General features: G+C 38.6%; 1 protein-coding gene across 1 annotated transcript in view; it reads right to left on the bottom strand.

Moving 5' to 3' along the window:
- DIP2B (DIP2 disco-interacting protein 2 homolog B (Drosophila)) overlaps window positions 1-24642 on the bottom strand; it is a 287973-nt gene that overhangs the window by 30090 nt on the left and 233241 nt on the right. The window contains exons 14-25 of the mRNA XM_006870048.1: window positions 23101-23165; window positions 20945-21038; window positions 20366-20485; window positions 18571-18685; window positions 17314-17453; window positions 16199-16335; window positions 14360-14440; window positions 13838-13965; window positions 12034-12148; window positions 7908-8109; window positions 4058-4167; window positions 3859-3939 (exon numbers count right to left, since the gene is read on the bottom strand). Of these exons, the coding sequence (XP_006870110.1) occupies window positions 3859-3939; window positions 4058-4167; window positions 7908-8109; window positions 12034-12148; window positions 13838-13965; window positions 14360-14440; window positions 16199-16335; window positions 17314-17453; window positions 18571-18685; window positions 20366-20485; window positions 20945-21038; window positions 23101-23165 (1388 nt within the window). The remainder of the gene's footprint in view (window positions 1-3858; window positions 3940-4057; window positions 4168-7907; window positions 8110-12033; window positions 12149-13837; window positions 13966-14359; window positions 14441-16198; window positions 16336-17313; window positions 17454-18570; window positions 18686-20365; window positions 20486-20944; window positions 21039-23100; window positions 23166-24642) is intronic.

Here is a 24642-nt window from a genome sequence, read left to right on the forward strand (position 1 = left end):
TTTCAACATAATCTCCTTGCTTTTCAATACAATTTGTCCATCTGTCAACAAGCTTTTGTATTCCCTTATTAAAAAATGTGTTAGGCTGAGCTGCAAGCCACGAATGTACCGCTGTCTTCATCACAGGTGAATCTTTGTCCTCAAAGGGCTACTTTCAGGGGACCAAACAGGTGAAAGACAGATGAAGCAAAATCAGGACTATAGGGAGGATGCTTTTACACCACAAACGAAGTTTTTTCAGAGTGTCAGCAGTGTGGGTAGAGATGTGTGGATGTGCATTATCATGTAAGATCATAACACCCTTGGATAGCAGTCCTCTGGGTTTAACCTGAAGGTTACGCTTCAGTTCTTCAGTGAGCATCTCAGTCGACTGTTGAACCTTTCATCTGATAGTGTTCCAATACTGGCCTTTAAGAATCCCAGAAAACTGTAAGCATCAATATTTCAGCTGATGGTTGACTTCTGAACCTTTTCCTGGCCGGTGATTGAGGATGTTTCCATTCCTTACTTTGTCGTTTACACTCAGGCTCATAGTGATGAATCATTTCTAATCACCAGTAACTTTTTTTAAAGACAGTTTTATCTTCCTTCTAATATCGGTCCAAATTTTGTTTGCAGATGTCCATACACCTTCTGTCTGTGCTCCTGCGTGAGTTGTTTCAATACCCCATCTTACACAAATGTTTCAAAACCCAAGTCTGTTGTGGATTATTTTAAATGCAGAGCCATGGCTGATTTGCAAATGATTTGTCACTCATCTATTCAAAGAATCATTTTACACACAAACTCAACGTCATCAGCCATGGACGTTGAAAAGCATTTTAATACAATCGAAGTGTGGATAATTTTTGACTCACTTGTATAATAAAAACCTTTATTAAACAAAATGTCAAAATGTACAGGTATTGTTTCCAAATGTATCTTCCATCTAAGTATACAAACTTCTGAAAATGATGTTTGCATCTAACCCATCCTCAAAACAATCTGCTGGCTTCAATTCACACCACAGCAAAATGGCAGTTTTTGCATCCTTGACGGATTCTATGCTTCTTTTAAGTGTTCTTTGGGTTTGGGGAGCAAAAGTCTGAAGGGACAAGATCCGGGCTGTAGAGTGGAGGGGGCAGGACTGCCCAGAGAAACTCACAGCCCTAGCTACCCTCAATGAATGGGCAGGTGTATTGTCACGATGGAAAAAAATTCCTTCACAACTTTCCCGGTCTTCTCACCAATGCAGTTCTGAATTTCCTTAAGATTCCTTCATAATAAGTCCCTGTGATTGCCCTGTGTTCTCTAAGAAGTCACCATAATCTATTGCACTGACCTTTCTGCCTTGAATTAATATTTGAGGTCGTTCTCACATTCCTTAAAATGCCTTATGCATCTAAAAACTGTTGATCTTTATAGGGCAGCATTCCTGTAAACTAGTTGCAAAACTTCAAGATTTGGGAAGATGTCTGCTTAAGTTCTGTTAAATTTTGGCAAAGAACACAAAATTTAATATCAAACCTGACCTAAAAATTGCATTTTTCACAGCAATTAAAAAACACCCTTTAATTTTTTTGAAGGCATCATAAAAAGATAAAGACAAGTGTGATATGGCAAGAACTTGTCTGCAGTCATCCACTGATCAGAGACATGTTTAAATGTGTTTTGTTTGGAATAAACTGGAGCATATATATTAGAATCATAGTAGCAATATGGTTTTTATTTACTCTCATATATTCTATACAAATTCAATGTTCTTTTCTTATTACACAAAAATGGCATCTTCCACCATCTGCCAGAGATTGTACAGTGTACATTGGTAAAAATGTGGGCTCTGAAGCCACCTTCCAAGCCTGAGACCTGGTGTGGTACTGCAGGAAAAGCATTGGACTGCTAATTGCAAGGTTGGTGGTTCAAATCCACCAGCAACTCCTTGGAAATCCTTTACAGAGTCACTAAGAAGCAGAACTGATTCGACGTCACTAACAACCACCACCACTCATGTACTAGGTCTGTGAACCCAGTTTCCTTGTGTCTCAGTTTCCTTTATCTTAAGATGAACGACTGAATGTAAAGCACTTAGAATAGGGTCTTGTATCCTAGTAAGTAGCTCTGGTAGCGTAGTGGTTATGAATCCAGCTGTTAACTACAAGGTCAGCAGTTCAAAACTACCAGCTGTTCCATGGGAGAAAGATGAGGCTTTCTGTTCCCATAAAGATTTACAGCCTCAGAAACCCTGTACAGGGTCACTATGAGTTGGAACCAACTCCATGGCACATAACCACCACCATCCTAGTAAGTACCCAAAGCTTCATATCCTGCTCTTATTCCAGTTCCACACTAGGGATATTTTCTGAGTCATCAAACACTCTTCTGTAACATGGTTCTGAATGGTTGCATGTTGTTGTTGTTAAGTGCCACTGAGTTAGCTTCAACCCATAGCAACCCTGTGTAGGGTTTCCGACGAGTGGTTAGTGAGCTTGAATCACCGACCTTGCAGTTCGAACAGCTTTGCAGTCTGGTGCATTAACCCACAGCGCCAGGAGTATTTAATCATATTTACATGCCATAACTTATTTACCCATTTGTATATTGTTTGACGCCACTTATTGCTATAGCACTAAAATGATTCAGTGTTAAATTTAAAAGGCAATTTCTTATGACATTTCTCTTTTTTGTTCTGTGTTGAATCAGCCAACAAAAATGCAGTAAAAATGGTTTCCCCAGTGTGAAGGAACAACACTGTATGGTTACTGTGCTTTCTGGTGGTGTGGACTAATCCAAGGAGAGACGTTAGAATGTAACACGGAAGGACTCCATGTACTACAGGCAGTTATCCATATACATCAGTTCTCTAACCAAGCACCAAATTGAAGCTTGTGCTCACTAGCAGTTAACTTAGGTACCATCACCTTAACTGTAGTCAAGCTTGGTACTGGAGTGGGTAAGTCAGCTGAGCTGACATCTTAATGACGCATAAAGATCTTGCATTTCAGTCTCTTCATGGACCTCGAGGGAAGCTTAGTTAACACAGTGGTGGAGCAGGAAGGCCCTATGTTTTCATCCACAGAGAGCAGTGGTTCTGAAGGTTTTTAAAGACTTTTCACTTCTAAGATGCACAGGATACTCCCATTCCTATCACTAATTGTTATATTACATGAATTCTCCAAGGTATAATGTGTACCAGAATCTAAGTGGGTTGGATAAACCCCCTAAGAGGTTCCACCAGGCCTTCCAGTCCTCCCCTGCTGAGACAATCTACTGTTAGGTATAGAGTATGGTCACAGTTCTTTTTGCCTGTGTCTCAGCCACTGAAATAAACAAAGCTCAGTAGACACCCCCAGGATGTGTGACTAAAAAATTCAATATTCTGGTGAACCATCCATCAGAAACCAGTAGTTAAAAATGTACTCATGTAGAGTTTCCATTTGTATTTTGCTGCTAACAATAAACAATTTAGTATGTGCTAGAATTAACTTTAGTTTTTAAATTATTACTCCAAAGCCATTTTTTTTTTCCTGGCAGAAATCAAAGACTTAAAAGCCAAATTGGATAGAGAGCCATATGACATAATGGATTGTATACATCTGTCTGGCTATGTAACTGTAGTGTTGGCTTCACTGACTCCAATCAGAATGGATAAAGAAGACCTGATTGTAACACAAGAAGAGACAGCACTCTAGGAGGTCTTATTTCAACCTATAAGTGATTGAGCAACTTATCCTCCTCTGCCAAACAGGAAGAAGGCACTATATCACGCCTTTCTCAGAGCTGAAAACAGAAAATATTTTCTGATGAAAGAAACCAATCAAGATTGCCTGAGACACTCCCACTGTATGCCGCTGATGAGATGCACAACTGAATTTGTAATACCTTGGCATTTAACAGCATGAAGAGGACATGGTCAGGAGTTGCCTGGGCTCGCCACTGCAGAATCTCCGCCAGAAACTGGTGCTGCAGTCATAAAGCAAAGGAACAATCATCAGGATCAGCAAGTCTGGAAAATCTGCATGTGCATCTCTCACCTGTCCTTGACTTGTCTGCAAACAGCCATCACTTCTGGAATGCTTACCTTCCTTACCAAATCATTCTCTTCAATTTGTCCAAGATCCCTTCCTGCAGCTTGTGCTATGCGTTTTCCAGCAACCAGATTCCCAACCAACACAGAAGCAGGGCCTACACCTGGAAGGAAAAGCAAAACTCAACTCTCCGCAGATGGCAGTTCCAGCTATGTATCTCCACAGCATGTCCAGATTGACCAAAGCTGGTTCAAAGACTCATTCAACACCACTGACCAAGCATTTTTCTAGGCACTGGGAACATGGTATTAAACAAGACAAAGCTTGTTTCTAGTGGGGGAAGGACAGTCAGTAAGTACACAGAGGAATAAATAATAATGCCGGATAGAGGGAAGTGTTAGAAAAAATAAAACAGTGCTGCTGGAGAGATAGGGATGGGGCAGTAGGGTAGGCAACTTGGGTGGTCAGAGAGGGCTTCACTCCGAGGAGGTGACAGTTGGCTGTATGAGTCACTGCTGATAAATAATCTCATCTGTTCCAATCATGATACAACCCCTAAAAGAGTGCTGAACAGGAATCAGTATCTGATCTGGAATCTGCTGGCTTGGACGACTGAGTGCATTCATCAGGAATCAGATGCACTCTATTAAAAATAAATAATGAGATCCAGATTACGTGACCATCTACAAGACAACTGGCCTGGATTCTTAAAAAACGTCCATGTGTTGAAAGACAAAATAAAAATAAGGCTGAGAATGTCAAAGTTAACGACATGAGAGCCAAATGCAATACATGATCAAGACTGGATACTGGAGTTTTTAAAAAACCAGTCCTAATGGACAAGTGGAGAAATTTGAATATGGACTATATTTATTTGATCACAGTATTCTATTAATGTTTAAATTTTAAAAAATTATGAGAATGTGAAAAATAGTTGGAGAACAGATTTTTTTTTTTTTTTACTATTGTCAGAATGTGAAATGTAAGCTAAGTTGGTGAGGAGTTCATGTATTCTTTAGTATGGTACAATGGTATTATAAGAGGAAGCAGTATGTCTCATTTCTAGAAAGTATATCTAATGGGGAAAGAGTATTCCCTCCTTTGCCCTTTCTCTTGCTTGCTAGTGTGAATGCAGAAAGATGGCTGGAGGTCAGGGTGCCTACTTGGACCCTGAGGCAGTATCTAAGGATAGCTATGTTAGATTGTTTTCTTTTCTCACAATCATCATCCCCTAGCCCTTTCTGTGCTTACTGGGAGGAGTATGCTTCTCTGCCCAACTGACTTTGAACATGGTCTGACTGGGTTTGGACAATGAAATGTTAGGAGCAGTGACATACACAGATGCTTTAAGTATGCTTGTATAGTTTGGCTTGCCTGCTTGCTCCTGCCATCTGCCTTTAGAAAATATGACCCAGGTAGCTGCTGACTCCAGGATGAGGCACATGGAATAGTTCTGAACCCAGCCTGCAGACTGGAACCCAGCCAAGTCCAGGAGATCCAAAGCAGATCCACAGTCCCCAGAGGGGGGAAAATTGTTCATTATTTTAAGCCACTGAGTTTTAGTTCTTTATTACAGCATTTCTGTAACAACAGCTAATGACAGAACAGAAAGGTGGAAAGCTTGACCTATCACTGGATTTCTCTGACCAGATATAGAAACCTGTCTTTTGTTTAACCTGCTGTGATGCTTTTCAGAAAAATGTTGCCCAAACCAGTCCTAACTAACACATCCCATTCCTTACTTCTATGCCTTAATAAGTGTCTCACTGAGATTTTTCCTATTGAATACTTTAATGCCATAATCCATTTTCCTTTTTGTCTCTATTCTAAATGGCCTTATTCCTTACCCCTTTCTGCCTTCCTATATTCTTAAATCCCAACTTCTCAGTGCTGTTCCCATGTCATCTCCACATGAACGTCTGCTGAGATTTTCACACTGCTCTTTCTTTACACAGATTTTATCATTTAAAATTTTTTGAAATCTGGCTAGTAAAGCAAAGTTTCTTTTAAGCATCTACTATGATATGAAGGAGCTCTGGTAGCATGGTGGTTACGAATCGGGCTGCTAACCTGAAGGTCTGCAGTTCGAAACTACCAGCTGTTCCGTGGGAGAAAAATGAGGCGTTCTGCTCCCATAAGGATTTACAGCCTCAGAAACCCTATACAGGGTCACTATAAATCGGAACCGACGCCACAGTACTTAACAACAACAATGATATGAAAATCCTGTTAGAAGAATCCCACATTAATTATTATTTAAAAGAAAAATCTTACCACATGACAGATGAATGTAGGACTTCATGCAACGGGATTTGAGATGGAGCAGGATTTATGTGTTTGGTATTTCTACCATGTGCTTAGGCAGTTAATATGTTAGCAGATACTTATTTTAATACATTTCTTGGTTAGCAATGCACAGACTTGCTGGTTTTGATGGCCCTTGCAAAAGACTGTTGTTGGTGTTAAGTGCTGTGGAGTCAGTTCTAACTCACAGCAGCCCTGTATAGGTATTCTGAAGAGTGGATGGTGGATTTGAACTGCTGACTTTAGCAGTCCAGTGGTTACCCTACAGGTCCACACCAGGACTCCTTTAGAAGGAATCCTCCTTAAACTCTTGTTTCCACTAGCAGAAACTGATAAATATCATGCAAGGTACTTCAGCTCAGTATATAATGACATGAAGATTAGGATGATGAACTGGCCAGAGCATCTAGACAAGGAACTGTGATATGCCCTTCAGTCACCTGGAGCACTGCAGTAGCTCTTTAACATCCTGTTCAAAAAATCCTAGTGTTAGAGCCTTGCAGCTATATATTACTAAATGTTATGTTCGCCTTCCAGCAAAACCTGTCTCACACAGAATTATAAGGAAATGGTCCCTGCTGATCTTCCCATTTTCACCTCCTTTTCCTGACATGCTTGGAGGCTGAGGTATACTGGGGTTGGAGTGGGGGCAGGGTGGGGTAGAGGGTGGAATGGATTTGGCTCTCATGTGTTTTCCAGAATATATACAACTAGGAGACTCTTATGGTATCTAATTTTGCAATGGAAATGAAAACTCATCATTAAAACTAAATGATTCCACGCTGGATTTAACAGAAATTTTTAACATGAATGATCAACTCCTACCTCCTACTCAATCACAGTTAACCCTGTGGTCTAGTCGTGTTCAGAGATTAAGCAGAAAGATGAAGCTGGCTTTTCTCTTTTCCATATGGTGATTCATATACTTGTTGCTGCGTTTTGGAGTCATGCTGTTTATCTTGTGCTTATGATCCAGAATGTTTCTGCATTAAGTGTTATTCCTGAGTCAGGGGTCCAAATTAGACCCCTGAAGCTAAAAAGGAATGAGGGACTTTACTCTAGCAAGAGATTCCCAACAGACAGGCAATACAATGCAGTGATAAAGTGTATGGGTTTTAGAGTCAGAATTAGTGTGTCTCAGCTCTGTACTAACTATATTTCTTTGGGCATAATAATTAACATTTCTGAGCTTGACTTTCTACATTTGAGGGTAAAGCTTTAGGATCACATAAGTAAAGTGGTAGCTAGTATGAGGCATTTACTAAGTACCCTTTAATCCAGATAATTCTTAGTGTTACTAGAACCTTTCCCTAACTGGACTTGTTTCTCTCTAATTCCACAAGTGGGATTCTGATGATCTTGACCCTATACCTTATATCTAGGGGAAAAGAAGGCATGCTACTGAGAATTCATCAGAAGGAGACGGTAGTAAACCCAAAACAGCCTATTATTAATCCTTCCCAAGTTTGGTCAGTTGATGGCACGTCTTGTGCTATTAACTTACATAAAGTCAAATTCTAAACAAAGCATCAAACTGAGAACACCTGGTTTCATGCCGTTACAATTGTGATGATGCTGTGCTGGAAGGCAGCACATTACCTGGTTGTTTCTGCCGGGGTTTTGGCAAATTTGTCACACACGTATGTGGGCACATGAGGATATTGCAAGGATGCAGAGACCCCTCCAGAAAGAGTTGCTTCGTCTGAGATATATGGATCCCTCCAAGTGGAGTCTTTGGCAATGTGTTGGCAGGTACCAGAGCAAGGCAATAAACCCCCACTTGATGAATACTATCAATTGCCTAGAAAAACATAAAGAAAAATATTCAATGAGGTTAATTTTATCACGTTGACATCCATTATTTACTAAACGACTTCCCCTCCTCTGTCTATTCTAGATGTAGACTCTGATAGATCATTAAGATCCTATAAATGGTAGGACAATTTGGGAAATGATAGTGATAATGGTTATGCAGTATGAAGACTGTCATCAATGTCACTGAATTTTACATGTAGAAATTGAATTGGCAAAGATTTGGGGTGCACATTTTTACCACCAAAAAATCAAAAAACAATAAAACAAAACAGAGAGAGAGAAAAAAAAAAAAAAAAAATCAAAAACATCCTATATATCAAAAGGTACCTAATCCTTCCTTTCAGCTATGGCAAGAGTAGTGAAATATAGTCTGAATACAGAGTTAGGTACTGATTTGCAAGTCTTAATATGCTCTCCCATTGATAATGTCAAAAGTCTAAAAATCTGATTTGGTTCTTATAATTTTTATTGATTTAAAACAGCTCAATAATATAGATGCAAAGTACAAGTATTTTAAATAAATAATAAAACAGAAGCTCTCTAAGTGGGTCACCATTCATCCCGTCTATAAAACATGGAGGTGAGTACCACTCACACTGAACATTAGAGGCCACCAGCTACCCTCAGTGTCCTTCTATGCCGGCCATGTCAACTGTAGGCTTACTAACAGTCAACTGTGTTTGTTTCTACACCTGCTTACACCACTTGTTCTTGTTGTGTTTATATAATTTAAATCGGGTATGTTTCTCTATTTTTGGTTTCATGATAAAATATGAGTGCAAAAAGAGAGAAAGAGTAATTCTTGGGAAAGACTTTGTTACAGATGAGTTTCCAAACGAACAACAACAACAAAAAACACTGATAATCAGTATGAACAAACAGATTATAAAAAGTAAGGCTTATATAGTATTCAAGTCACTTTTCAAATACCTACATTCTAGTCCCCATTGAAAGGACATGAACCCAGAAACTAAAGACATGTTTGCATGTAATTTATGGAAGTAAGTTAACTTGGCATTAGGGTCTGTGTACTCAGACTCACAGAAAAGGCCTGACTCAGCATCAAATGAATGTAGTTATTATGTTTCATCTTAAAACTTAATATTCCAGGAATTTTTCATTTTTATGATCTGTTTCAACCACCTTTTAAAATAAATGGACCAACTATTAACACCAGTTCTAAACATATCAGTTTACACAGCTACTGTATTCTCCCCATAAACCTTACTGCAGAGAAGATAGAATTTTAGGAGAATAAATGAATAGTCTTAAGAGACAGACTGTTTGTGGTAGACTGTGTCCTGGTGTGGCACTGCAGAATAAGCACTGAACTGCTGACCACAAGGTCGGTAGTTCAAACCTACCAGCACTCTAATGGAAACCCTATACAAAGTTGCTTTGAGTCAGAACTGACTTGACAGCACTTAACAAGAGATGAATAAGGCTTTTTATCAAAATAAATAAAAAAGGAATAAATCAGGTTTAAAATCCTATTTCCTTAGACTACCCTATTAACCAACAGAGATGACAATGAAATGAAAGTCCCAGTTTCTAAGCTTCTGGTATTTTAGAATTATACAGAGAGTTAGCAACTGTATTAAATGTAGCCTGGATTCCTCACTGAAAAACACAACATCTGGTAAGTCCTGTCTTAACCATCTTTCCTTAGAAGGTGTTGAGTTAGGTCTTAAGTTTACATTATATATAGCTGTGGAATTAAACAATCTCTGGGCTCCAACCTCTAGAACATATGGTGTACTTTACTTCTCTACTATGGATCCAGATGTCCTAAACTGAGATGTTACCGAATGGGAAACTGATGAACTCTTATTCCATGCCCAGATCAAACCCCAAAAGACAAGAATTTATACTGATAGGTTAACATTGCATTTAATTCCTATAACTGTTTTCCAGGAAAAAGTAACAAGTTACTTTGGGGAATTTCAGGAAATTCAGTTTCCTGCAGTACGAAAGAAATGTGTCAGTCATCAAAAGATTCTACCATATTGTTCCACTTATATCCTGAATGAAATAAAAATTTGTTTGAAATATGAATGATGTGAAAACAAAAGTCCAAATCTTAGCTATCTTCCAGAGATTGTCCCAGTTCTACCATCATTTTCTACTATAATTAGCCTATATTATATATTAACTGCTAATTCAGAATCACAGATTCTCAGGGTAGAAATATTAAAATCATCTAACCCTATCACTCATCTCATGTTTGCATAATTTCAACAATGCTGCTACTAACGGGTGGTTCAGAAACTCAAATGGCCCACACTGAAAAATTATGGACATTGGGGACACTTACAATAACAGAGAAGTTGCTAAAGCAAGAACAGTTTGTGCTTTCTTTGGACTGGTCACCTACCCAACAAATATTTACTGAGCTTACTCTAACCATGTGCTAGAGTTACCAGGCTCTGGGGATTAAGCAGTGCACAAAATAGATAGCCTTCATCTTCATGGGGCTTATATTACATCAAATACTGAGAACAATGAGTAAATATAAACATATATGGTGAGAAATACTTAGTGGAAAAATAAAGGAAAATCAGAATAATAGGGGATGCTACTTAAAGCAGAGTGGACCTCTCTAACCTTACTGGAGAATACACTTGTGATGGTTATTTTTGATGTTAATAGTAATCACACCATCATTTACTGAGTACACACATTATATACTTAACAGTAATCTCACTTAATTCCTCCAATAGCTGTGAGATAATTTTATCCCTACTTAACAAACAAGTGACCAACAGTTGCCATCAAGTAAATTCTCACTCACGATGACCGTGTCTGTGCAGAGAACTGTACTCCATAGGGTTTTCAAGGTTGTGACCTTTCCGAAGTAGATTCCCAGGCCTCTTTTTCTCACATCCCTTTGGGTAGGTTTGAACCGCCAATCTTTCAGTTAGTAGTCAAGTGCTTATCTAATTGCACCACCCAAGGACTCCCCTTCCCACTTCGCTGTTGTTAAGTGGCGTGGAGTCAGTTCTGACTCATAGCAACCCTAGTTTCGAAGAGCGGCTGGTGAGTTTGAACCAACAATCTTATGGTTCAAACACACCTTGCAGTCCAGTGCTTATCCTCCAGTGCCACACCAAGACTTAAGAAATAAGCTCAGTGATATTTAAATAACTTAGCACATATCTGCTAAGGGATGGAGCCAAGATTCAAAGTCTAGGATTTTACATGAAAACTACCCTTCTTTTCATTATTTTAGCCTGACCTCCCATTAGAAATGTACTCTTTATACTAAACCCAAATATTTCTTCTTCCTTCATGATTTATCTCACCTAACATATCCTCCAACTACACTGTAAAGCTCCTTCAGAATCAGAACACCACCTTATACTTTCTTGGATCTTTTATTCTTTGGACAACACTTAATGCCATGTAACAAGATGATAACTATTGATTATGTCTAACAATATGTGCCGCATATGGACAGTTAAAACTTTCATGGATAATAAACACATTTAAGAATTCCCAAACCAAACCACTGCCATTGGGTCAATACTAGTGACAATACAGAACAAATCAGAACTGCTCCGTTGAGTTTCCAAGGCCGTAAATCTTTACGAAAGCAGATTGCCATGTTTTCCTCCTACAGAGCAGCTGGTGGGTTCAAACTGCAGACCTTTCAGTTAACAGCCCAAAGTGTTGACCACAGTGCCACTTGGGCTCTTTAGCAAACACATAAAGGCACAAAAATGGGAAGGCATTTTCTGAGGCAAGTCAATTAAATTATTCCTGGCACCTTGAGAGCAGAAATAGATTATGTGATCCACCAACAGAGATGGTGTTAATTACCTGATTTCATTAATAGAACCAAGAATATTTGAACTGCCACCGCTAATGGCAAAGGAGCCCACGCTGACAAAGGCCCTGTGGTGTGGCTCACCTGCAGCACTCGGCTCATCCACTGGAAACTATCTTCCTCGGAAGCGTCGGGTCTTTGTTCCGCAACCACAACAATGCGCTCATCATAAAATACAGACACAGAAAACACAGCAATTCTAAGAGAGACAGATCAAACACATCAGGACATTCTTTACAACTGGCCCTGTTTTCTTTGATTAGTTGGAATTAAGACAGGGGATGACCCCACCACATTATCCAGAAATGAATAGTTTAGAAAATGCCACAATCATTACCATCAAAATGAAGGCTCATTCATTCATAAGACACATACTAAACACCACTGTCATAAATGTTGGGGACAGAGTGGTAAATAAGACAAAGTCTTCATCTTTGTGGAGCTTACATGTTATAAAGACAGCACAAATGAAAACGCAAGGCAAGGAATGGAGTGGTGTGCAGGCTGACTACAGAGGCCTAGCCTAAGGAGCTGACTCTGGAGCAGAGACCTGAATGAGATGAGGAAGTGAGCCATGCAAAGACCTAGAGGAAGAGTTTTTGGGGCAGGACAAATGGAAATTGACAAGGTTCTGAGGTAGGAATGACCGTGGCAGATTTGAAGAACAGCAAGAAGGTCAATGTGCCTGGAGCCAGGCGGTGAAGCAGAAAGTAGTAAGCAAAGGTCAGACACAGGCTAGGAAAGATCCAGGACCTGGTAGGCCTAGAGAAAGAGTATGGACGGAATTTTGGTGTCCCCTTCCTAAGGAGGCATGCTTAGACTACTCTATATAAATAGCAAGTATTTTCTGCATGGCTTTTCTCCCTCCCTCTATAACACGATTACCATTTCACTTGTCTTCTATTTCCCGGTTCATTTGATTACTGTCTATTTCCACCACTGGGAATGTGAGCTTTACAAGGACAGAGATTTGGCCTGTTTTGTTAAATGCTGTGCCTTGAACATCTAGAAGAGTGGCAGATATGTGGCACCCAATAAATAACTGTTGAATGAATTCAGGAGCGAGTGGAAAGCCACTGGAGAGTTGAATGCGCCAGCACGCCAGTCGGCTTCCTTCCTTTCATCCATACACACAACTGAACATGTGCCAGGCACTGTACTCAGTGCTGGGATGGAACTAAAACCGTAACCAAAGACAGACATGGTTTAGAGTCCTGTGGCATTCATATCTCATGTGCAGCCACACATAAATCCCTGCATTGCAGGAACGGGTACTTCTTTGAGTTCAATCATCTTTCTTACTTCTTAAAAATATCTAAGGGAACATCAAGGTTGCCTTGAGGCTATTTATCCATTATTGTAACCTACTGAATAGGGTATGTCTTCTTATATTAACAAGCAAGGAAAACAGAATACCTAATTGACTTTGTCCGTGAAATCTGAAGTTGGCACTTACTTATGGGGTATACCAACCTCCATGTTAAAAAGGGATAATTATTTGCTTAAAGTGAGTTAGAGAAATAATTCTTAAGTGTAAACTCCTCCAGAGTAGCAGTTATCTCTATTAGTCTGAATAACACTAGTTCTGTATTGAAGGCTCATAGGAAGTTCAATGTTTTAGAATTCTCTTCAGTCCTAAGGATTCAATAAATAGTAGTAATCAAAACTGAAGTAAGTACCTTATTACTATCTTATTCCTTTTAATTACAGCCAAAGAATCAGATGTCTTAAAACATTCAGTCAAAGACAGGTTTCTGATAATGCTTCATCAAAAGCAAGCTAATCAATCACTTAGAAAGTGTCTGCAGCAAATACAACTCAAGTCACCATGTAAAAATGTATTTAGAATTAATGAGAAGAGTTAACGTCTGAACTTTGTACTACTCACCTGCCTCTATAAACAGTCTTGATTGATTCAACGGCCAATCCAGTAGCAACAATGTCATCAGCATTATGTCTTCGGCCACTGACCATCAGTAATCCATCCATTTTTCCAACCACAAACACCAAACTACCCTGAAAGGTAACAATGATTTTATCTTGATATCTATGATTTAAATTGTAAAACATTATTTGATTTCTTGCTCAAAATTAATTTAATCAAAAACCTAAGAAAGAAAATACCACATTTTATGGATGCTAAGATAGTATCTCAAAACTCAACATCTTTGAAGTCAGGAGACATCTTACAATCATAGGAGAGTCTTACAATAGATAAGAAGGAAATTTGTTCATCTTTATCATCAGGGAGGAATTCTGTAAGGAATAACTAACTAGGGATTCCACACAAGAACAATTCATTTCCCAAAGACATTCTGTATTAGTTCATTTTCTGTTCCTATTCAAGAGGTGCGTGTGGAGGAGAAAAAGGTTAACATTGTAACGAAATGAATATGGAAGCATCACTTACTGGTCCAACAAATCCCAATAATCCTGACCGGATGAATGGCACGTCCCCAACAGGAGAGCCTGAAGAATTTACTGGAATCACCTTACAGAAAAAAAGAAGAACGTGAAAGCTGTTGCTTTTTCCTTAAAAAAAAAATTCAATGTTTAAAAATCTCTTTTAAAAATGAAAACACTAATAATGCATGTTGAAAATGAAAGTATTAATACTGAATTCAGAAATCCAACTCCCTACAAGACAGCATGCATCTATAATTGGCTGCTTCTTTCCCTCAACTTTGAAAAGACACATTAAAAGAAAATTAAAAAGACACATTAACATTAAAATTTGTATTTTTTAAAAAAAGGATTGCACTGTACATAACTGCTTTTCAATTTTTCTTTCATATACTACACCTTGGACAGCCTTCCAACTTAGTGAGAACCTACCTAGCTCATTTTATATATCAGCTCTGATATATACCAGCACCTGAGGGATGATATACGGTGCCGCCCTTGGAGTCAGACATAGTTTGATTTTCTGGCTCTGCCACTTACCAGTACTATGGACCTAGGGCAAGGTCCTGGATTTCTCAGAGCCTCAGTTTTTCAGCTATAAAAATGGAGTCTGCAATACCTGGTGAATAGCTTTTTGTAAAGATTACCACCCTGCACCTCCCTTCCCCCAGCTGCAAACACTTTTGAAGCAGTTGTATTCTGCAACAAATGGGATGCTAGTGAATGCGCCATGCCATACTGAGAATCACTTTTAGGAAGTTCAAAGAACTGAAGACTGGCAAAGCGCACATAAGCCCAGTCTAGTGTTACAGGCAACATGGCTCATACTGAAGCTCTCTGGTTGATAAAAGATACCATGAGACAGATCATTCTAATTAGGAAATACAGACGATTAACCTGCTCTGATCTGACTTCCAGGTTCACTAGGAAAACTTCTCTTTACAATTTGGCTTCTCAGGCAGATTTGTCTCAGGAAAAGAATGTGCTAGTCTAGCTACAATGTGCTAGCTCCACCTGAAAATTAGTTCTCTGAGCCACTTTGCTCCCCCCACCCCAATGTATTCTGAGCACCTAGAATAGTGGCAGACATATAGAAGGTACTCAAAAACTATTTGTCTGAATGAAAAAATGAATAATGTGAGCAATCTGACCCCTCATTTTTTACTAGCAACCTCGTGTTCTGGTTCATATCAGTCTTTATGCACATAGTCTACTCTTGAGAATGGATCCATTTTCACTGTATTCTCAAAATTAAGTTTCTATGGTTATAAAGTACAAATTCACAAGCGCAAATGTCACTTTGTGAGGCCTTTTACTAGTCCCTTTATTTAAAAGATACTTGCTGTTGCTGTCATTGGATGCCATCGAGTTGATTCTGACCCATAGTGACACCAGGTAAGAACTGCCCCCATTGAGTTTCCAAGGCTGAAATATTTACAGGAGCAGATCACCAAGTCTTTTCTTCTACAAAGCCACTGAGTAAGTGTGAACCACCAACCTTTTGTTTAGCAGTTGAATGCTTACTACTGTGCCACCAGAACTAGCATTTCCTGTGTGCCACGCACTGTTCTAAGCATGCTTATAAACAATAATTCATTTAGTCCTTACAACAATCATATTAGGTAGGTACTATGTTAGTCCCATTTTATAGAAAAGGAAGAGGTTACGCAGTTCACCCAAAGTCAGCTAATGAGTGGCAGAGTCAGCATTCAAACTCAAGCAGCCTGGCTCTAGAGTATATGCTCCCAGTCACTGCACTGTGCTATTCCGATCAGCCAGCTCATCCGCCCTGGCGGCACTCTGATCACATCAAACATTTTCCCTTTGAAACTGCAATATCACATACCTCAAATGTATTCTTTGTCACACCAGCAAGCCCAAAGTACATCATGCCTCCTGTCCTGGAGCTAACACAGATTTCTCCAATTTCATCTGTTTTGCAGAGTTGAGGAGCTCCATCTGGTCTTACAATGCACATCATCCCTATTGCACAAGAAAATATGTTTAAGGCTAGAGATTTAGAAAACCTTTGCAAAAGGGCAGCTTCCCCCTTGTGGACACAGGAACGTTTCACATTTATTGAGTAACATTAAGTGAGACTACTGGACAGGAATATAAAACATATAACTGAAAGTATATACATATACTTGAAACCTTAATCTTTTATCATTTCTGTAATAGTTAGCGTTTTGTGTCAACCTGACTAGGCCAGGTTTTCCAGGCTTGGCAGTTGAAATGTGCTTATTCCCATGGTGATGAGACCGAATATAGGCACAGTTAACTCTATGATGAGTGGCTATGAGAGCCAATCAATTGAAGGGTGTGACCTTGGAGGTGTGACCTGCCTCCAATATAATGGACACATGGGAAAGGCTCTCTCTCCTCTTTTTCTCTCTTCCACTGGGGACCGGGGACTCCTCTATTGTAAGACAATAAACTTCTCTTTACATATACATATATACATATATATGTTTCACTAATTTTGCTTCTCTAGAAAACCCAGCAAAAGACAATCTCTGGCAATAATCATTTTTATAATTCAGCAAACAGAACATATAACAGGTGCACACCAAAGCTTTAGAGACAGTGACGCAGGTATTACAAATAACTGCAAAGTCCACTGAAACATATTAACCTGGTTTTGCCTAGTGGTGGCTCAAACTCAAACACTCACGTATGCAGTATACTCTAACCTTCTGCCAGCCCCAATGGCTTGACAATTAAAGTGACAGATAATTTCAGTATCACTCAATACTGAACTTGTAGTGTTCACAATGAATAAATAATACAATACTAAATAAATATATACTATATAATATTTCGCATAACCACTTACCTATTAGCATCTTTGAGAAATGAAGTGACTAACTACTGAATTTTTGGTTTTCCTATTTTCTAAGGCTGTACTATCTCTGATGACAAATCTTTATGGAACAACAAATGATGCTCCTCAGAACTCACCACCAGGCATTACATGACCCACATCCTGGACGGTCAGTGCGGAATTTTTATCTTCAGTATTGACTCGTATTACCCCGTAGCTCAAACCATTCATTGAGAGAATGGCTCTGCCTGGCAAAGGGGCTCCTGGAACTCCAGGCCTAGAAAGTAAATAAATCCATCAAGCTTAGCAAATTAAATGGTATCAGAGAAGACTATGACTATGTAGGAAAACAAATTTCCTCTGCCTATGATAATAAAAAAGTCCCCATCTTCTCTAGAGATTTTCCAAATTTCTAGCCTTAAAACATGATAAGTTAATCAAATCCACATATGCAACGTACAGGCAACTTTCAATCAGGTGGATAAAGTAAATTTTAATCAGTTGTTAAAAATATATTGGTGTTAGCCCAATAGATGGATCCTGAACAAAAGGAGAAAATGTGGAATAGAACTTTAAACACTCAGATAAACCAGACTTACTGGATCCATTGAGACCATGTGAACTCCTAAATCTATTGCTTGTTAGTAATTTTTAGACCTTGAACCAAAACCATTCCATGAAGTCATTTTTAGATTGAACAACAGTTTAGTTTAACTAATTAAGAATGTTTATTTGCCTTGAGCATTGAACTCTTTTCAAGAACTATCTGTATGAGATCATATTAACCACAGGAACCCAGAAACACAGCTGAGAACTTTAAGGGGCAGAGTCTAATGATGATGGCGAAACAATGTGAGTAGAGATAGTGAGAATGGTTATACAACATGAAGCATGTAACCTTTATCAATGAATTGTACACGTAATATCTACTGAATGGGTGTATGCTTTATTATATGTATTTCCACCAAAAGCAAAAAAAAAAAAAAAAAGAACTCCAAAGGTAGTATTTTATGATTAAAAAGCAAACAAACAAACAATCTTGGTCTTGGGAGTACTATAAATGTACTTTCCTTATTGAAGCAACAACCAAGAACAGTCTATTTCTAGTCTAAGATGCTAGGCAAGGATTCTGAAGAACAAAACAACACAGGAAAAAAACGAATTCAGAAATACAAGATGAGAATCATTAGAGTAAATGTTCAGTTTACCAGCTACCATTTAAGGCAAAAGTGAGAAAAATAAATGAGATGCTTTGAACTATTTCACAAAGTCATTTTCACTTTTAGGCTTATAAGACAGGAAATGAGTTAGCACCCTTGTCATCGCCTGGTAAATGTTTTCATTCCATCAGTGTTGTAACATCCTTCAACAGCATCTGACTCCCTGAACTATACCTGCGGATTGCGACAGTCATGGCTTCGGCCGATGTAGCACAAGGACAGATGGCTTCAGGTTTCAGTCCATGGCTTTGAAACAGACTCAGGAAGGCATCACAGGATGACACAGACCCTAAGGGGTTGGAACAGATAAGGTTAAAACGGAAACGGTGATTTCATAACAGTAGGAAACCAGTGAGAGCCGACACATTTGTTTCTCATGAGCACTCTCATTGTACATCGTTAATTCCATACAAATATTTTACTGTGCCTGTGAGATGATTTCATGCCTTTGAAGAACAAATTAATGCCCATCCAGCCTGTGAAAACTTACAAACACTATTTCAAGTTACAATGTGGAGTAAGACGCTGCTCCTAGCAAACAGACAAATCAAAATCAGAGATAACACTGCAGGAAACATGCAACCCTTTTATAAGTCAGCAAATCTTCCTGAAGTAACGGTTACAACCAGTGTAGCACAACACTGGCTTAGTCCCACCGCCCTCTAGGTGGCACTGTATCACTTTTTTCTTGTTAAAGATCAAAGTGTATGTTTTAGACCAGAATGGTCAATGTGACATAAAAATCCATTTTATGACACACCAGATAATATCTGGCACCTTAACTGATTCTACTGTATGGAGGCTTGGGATTTTTTATGCTTGCAGGGGAAAAGCAGACAAGATAGTAAGATCTCTAAAAGCTTTTCATACACCTTTGATTTGCTACTAGGAGACTTTACATAAAGTCCAGACACTTGATTCTATCAAGTGATTTGTACATTGCTCCCTTTATCTAAGGATACCCAGTTGCCTAATAGAAAATGCTATGCGAGAGAAAGAAGTTTATGGATCCCTCAATGAAGAATGAATGAATAAAATGTGATATATCTATATAACGGGATATTGTTTGGCAACAAAAAGGAATGAAGCAGTGATAGATGCTAGAACACGGATGAATCTTGAAAACATTATGCTAAGTGTTGGAAGCCAGATGCAAAAGGTCATGTGTTAGATGATTCTATTTACATGGAAGATTTAGAGTAGGCAAATTTTTAGAGACAGAAAGCAGAGCGGGGGTTGCCAAGTTTATGGGGTTTCCAATTGATCATGTTGATGACTATTAACTCTGTGCATATATTAAAACCATTGAGCTGGACATTTTAAATGCTGAAAACTGTTGTTGTAGTTGCAGTCGAGATGATTTTGACTCTTGGTGACCCCCAAGTGTGTACAACTCCATAGGGTTTTCAAGGCTGTGGCCTTTTATAAATAGATTGCCAAGACTTACATCTGAGGCCTCTCTAGGTGGGTTTGAACTGTCAACCTTTTGGTTAGTAGTCCAATGCTAAAATACATGCACCACTATGGAGCCTTGGGTGATTATTACTCACTGCCGCTGAGTCAACTACAACTTACAGTAACCTTACAGGACACAGTACAGCAGACTGCCTCGTATTTCTCTCAAATAGTGGCTGGTGGGTTTGAATCATCAACCTTGAAGTTATCAGCTAAATGCTTAACTCAACACACCACCAAGGTTCCTTGAGCGACTGTTGTTAAGTACCGTCTAGTCGGTTCTTGACTCATCGTGACCTTGTATAGGGTTTCCGAGGAGCAGCTGGTGAGTTTGAATCACTGACCTTGCAGTAGAATGCTTATCCTGTAGCATCACACCAGGACTCCTGGGTGACTGTTAGGGTAGGTGAATTAATATATCTCAATAAAGATGATTTTAAAGAAGCTTACAGGAAAAAAATAAAAAACAACAAAACAAAAAATATTCCCAGACCCACACACCAGAACTACTTACAGGGATTAGCCCCATCGGTCACAATTAACATTCGCAGGGAACTCAAGCTCACATCTCTTTGGTCTCGATGCGCCATCATAGCCCAGTGCAAGTCCCGGCATTTTACTAAAGCTACCTTGGCTATAAATGCAAGAGGAATAAAGTTAACACAAACATTCACACTAAATTTGATAGGCATTTCATATACAACAATAAGAATACTTTTCCTTATTTTAGGTATCATGTTTCACATACAGGAAATAAAAAAGGTTTCAAGGACAGTGTGCCAGGTGCTCCAAGGCAGATGGCAATACATTTAGGTGAATCACTCACAATTATTTGCTCAAAGAGACCTCTGGGCAGGTCACAGTATCCCAGCCAGGGACACTATGAACACCAAACACTTCAGTAAACCTAACAATAATTTAGAGAATTCTCTTCAAGTCTTAGGAAAGGATGTTACGTCAGGTGACGTATACGATGTACCTAATTCCACAGTAACTAAACTCTCAAATTTGTTAAGCACAGAAATGTGTCTTGAGAAGAGCAATTTGAAAATGCACAAAACTTTAATTCACAGTAGATGCTCTGTGTGACTACCTTTATGGGTATGTACTCGCTGGACCCAAGACAGAGGACAGGTCTTCATAACAGAGTAGGGTACACTAATTGTATGCATCTTATTCATTATATTCTGAAAAACAAAGAATGATAAAAGAGCAATCAATACCTTGTGCATTATTAGCACATTCAAGCAGAACTGAAACTTTGTATAGAGCATTTAAAATTATTTAAAAGATATTCTCTTTGGAGAAAAACAAAACAAAACAAAACAAAATCCAAAACATGACCCATAAAGGCTGAAGTCACTTTTGATACCTAATTCCTAATCAGGTTCTCTCCTTTCCTTCTCTGTACCCACTGGTGGGAATTAATGTTGTGAATTTGGTATGTATTCTTCCAGTCCTTTCTGGACATTTACATACACATTTGTCCCAACTGAAATATAAAGTATTTTAAATATAAAAGACACCATACTATACATCTATCAGCAACTTGTCTTTTTTCACTTAATAAATTATTCTAGAGCTAAACCTATGCACATGAGCACACAGATTTGCATAATTCTTTTGCATGGCTGCATAGTAGCCCACAGTACTGTTTACACCACAATTTATTTGGCATCCCCCTAGTGTTTACAATTTTTTGCTAATATAAGCAGTGCTGTGATGAACATCTTTGTACTTGCCCTTCCCGGGGCACGAGTGCACACATTTCTCTGGGGTAGATTCAGAAATGCAGTATTGGTGGGTCACAGAGTGTACAGTTTAAAAATTGTAACAGATACTGCCAAAGTGCCCTCCAACCCATCAAGTATTTCATCATGCTCCTACTTGCCACATACCATAGAGGGTTGGGCATTACAAAGCAAGAAATCAAAGGTCGTGTCCAGACCTGTTAGGTATTTGGGTGGATAAAGCTGAGTGAACTGAGGGATCACGCAATTTGCCATCTTTTATGCCAAACAAACCAAACACACCTGGGACCCCCATCCTACAGAGACCTAGCCTGGCAGAGTAACTAAGCCCTGCTACTTAGACTGACCATTTCAATTACCACCTAAATGGCCCAAAGAAATCTTCTCCCTCCTCCAAGAGTCTAGTCACAGTGACAAACCTTTGGCTATCTGAAAGGCTAGTGTTTATAACAAATTCTTCATACGTCTCCATCTTGTCCTTTGTATTCATAAAAGGAGAAGTCACTTAACTCCTCTCGAGGGGTTTTAAACCCCTGATAAAAAAGAAAATTGGAAGGGTTCAGAAAAGAGCTAGAGTACATACACTCAAGGAATAAAGCTCTTTCTTACAAACTGGATGGGGGGCGGAAGGGTCTTGGGTGACAGGGGGCCCCCTCTTCCTTCACATTTCATTTACTACTCTTTCTCAGACACCTGCAATGTATAAGGATGCTGGAATAAATGTCCTCTAAGGTACTTTTCAACTCCAGGATTCTGTATTTTTTCTCTTTCTCCTCCTAATCAGCACAATGCCATGAAACTTTTCACATGTTAAATGCTCCTTTTCTTCTCCCCCATGCCCATAAAATCTCTATATGGCTAAATCTTGCTTGCTTTCCACCAACTCAACTGTCATTTCTTCCATAAAACTACCTTAAAGCCCTGAGCTGGAGAAGCGTATCTGTAGCTACCTCTCACAACATGTTATCCACTCCTCGGTTATGAGAGGTAGCCTCATCCACCTTGTTACTCTATTAGAACCACACAGCTTATAACAACCATGCAAAAAGTTTTTCTCCAATGGAAAGGTTAGATATTATCAGCCACAGCTGCCAGGTTCAATGTATGTTTATACAGCCCTTTCATTTCAGAAAAGAGGTAAACCTCAAACATTCTTTTCTTTCCACCATAAGTGAAATTTACTTATAGCCATTTGTAAAAGTTTCTCTGTGTTTTATGCTATCATAAACACTAAACATTTTTTTAATTCCTAACTTCTCCTGCACACATGAAAACTATGACTAAATACACAAAGGAAAAAAACATAGCAGAATTATATTCTCTCTCATCCCCTTTTTTAAAATTGCTACTTGTATTATACATCCAAATTCCTCTGGAAAAATTACTGATCTTTTAGGGACTTTCAAAAAGCTGAGAGATGGTCTAATAACATAGTATGCATACTAGCCTTAATCTTAAGAACAATTTGCATTTAAGGGTTTAATTTTGAGCAGCTTACCGCAAACATGCCATGCCAAAGTCCAGTATCCTTCTTGAAGTCTAAAACATTTACTACTGTTTCTCCTAAAATAAAAGAGAAAACACAAGGAAATCATCATCTGTGTTAAGTAGAAAAATGACATTATTGGTCTCTACTATAACAACTGATTTGGTGCTTCAAAAGAAATGACTTGATTTTGTGATGGTCCTCTCAAACGGATAAGGATACTGAACACAGGGTGATGTAGTTACATCATAGACAATGAGTTAGAAATTCCTGATGGCTTATGCATGATCTTCCAAGGAATGACATTTTCCCAAAAATGATTATTTTAGAAACTTAGAAAATTTCAGAAACATAAGTGAAAAATTATACTTTCTAGAGAAAAGTGTTTCTGTATGTGTGTAGCTAGATATCTATATCTACAAATACATAATTACAGGTATATTTACATATAGCTATCTAACACAACAAACATACAAATAATTATAGGTATATTTACATATAGCTATGTAACACAAAAAAACACAACAAATACTGCTCAGCATTAAATTTTTTCCAACTTACACAATACACAAGGGTGGATCAAAAAGTACTCTAGTTCATACATGCATAGGTTTATTCCAAACAAAACATGTTTAAACATGAGTAAGGAGCTCTGGTAGTGTAGTGGTGACGAATTGGGCTGCGAATTGCAAGGTCAGCAGTTCGAAACTACCAGCTGCTCCGCGGGAGAAAGATGAGGCTTTCTGCTCCCATAAAGATTTACAGCCTCAGAAACCCTGTACAGGGTCGCTATAGGTTAGAACCGACTCGACGGCACTGAACAACAACAACAACATGATCAGAAGATGGCTGCGTTTAAGCTCTCTCAGTAATACACTTGTCTTAGTCTTATTAGGGTGCCTTCAATAATAATAATAATAATAAAGGTCAAATCAAAAAGTTTCACAGGGGATCTGCAGGCTACTTCAATTCAAGGCAGAGAAGTCAGCTCTTAGAAGGTTAGGATGTCTGTTTCTTTGGAACTCCACAGGAGGTCAAATCTGATGGATTTCCTTGATGGACACAAGATGATAATGGGGATTTATTGTTGTTGAGTGCTGTTGAAGAGTTTATTAGGAAGATATTTTAAGAGAATTGAAATTTGTATCAGTGAGAAAAAGCCAGCCAACAATTTTTTTTCCCCCATCATGACACTGTACCTGTATTCTTTGAAGAAAGCAAGTATTGTCCTACAACAATTTCATTGGGAAACCTTACTCTACTGATCTTGTCTCCTCCGATGTTCTTTTGTTCCCCAAACTTAAAGAACACTGAAAAGGTATATAAGTCTTTTGAGGATGCTATAGCTTTTGTTTTGACGTGGTGTAGATTGAAGAGTACAAAATTCTTCATGGAATGGTTAGAGAGATAGAGACACTGCCTTCAGAACTATATAGATCTAGATGGCGAAACAATAGCTTTACATTTTGATATTTTTGTTTAAGTATGATTCCCCTGATTGTACAGCAATACTTTTTGACTTATCCTCATTTACATAATTTCCTAGTATTTTTC

The sequence above is a fragment of the Chrysochloris asiatica genome, unplaced genomic scaffold (genome assembly GCF_000296735.1).
Source record: "Chrysochloris asiatica unplaced genomic scaffold, ChrAsi1.0 scaffold00138, whole genome shotgun sequence".
Taxonomy (NCBI): domain Eukaryota; kingdom Metazoa; phylum Chordata; class Mammalia; order Afrosoricida; family Chrysochloridae; genus Chrysochloris; species Chrysochloris asiatica.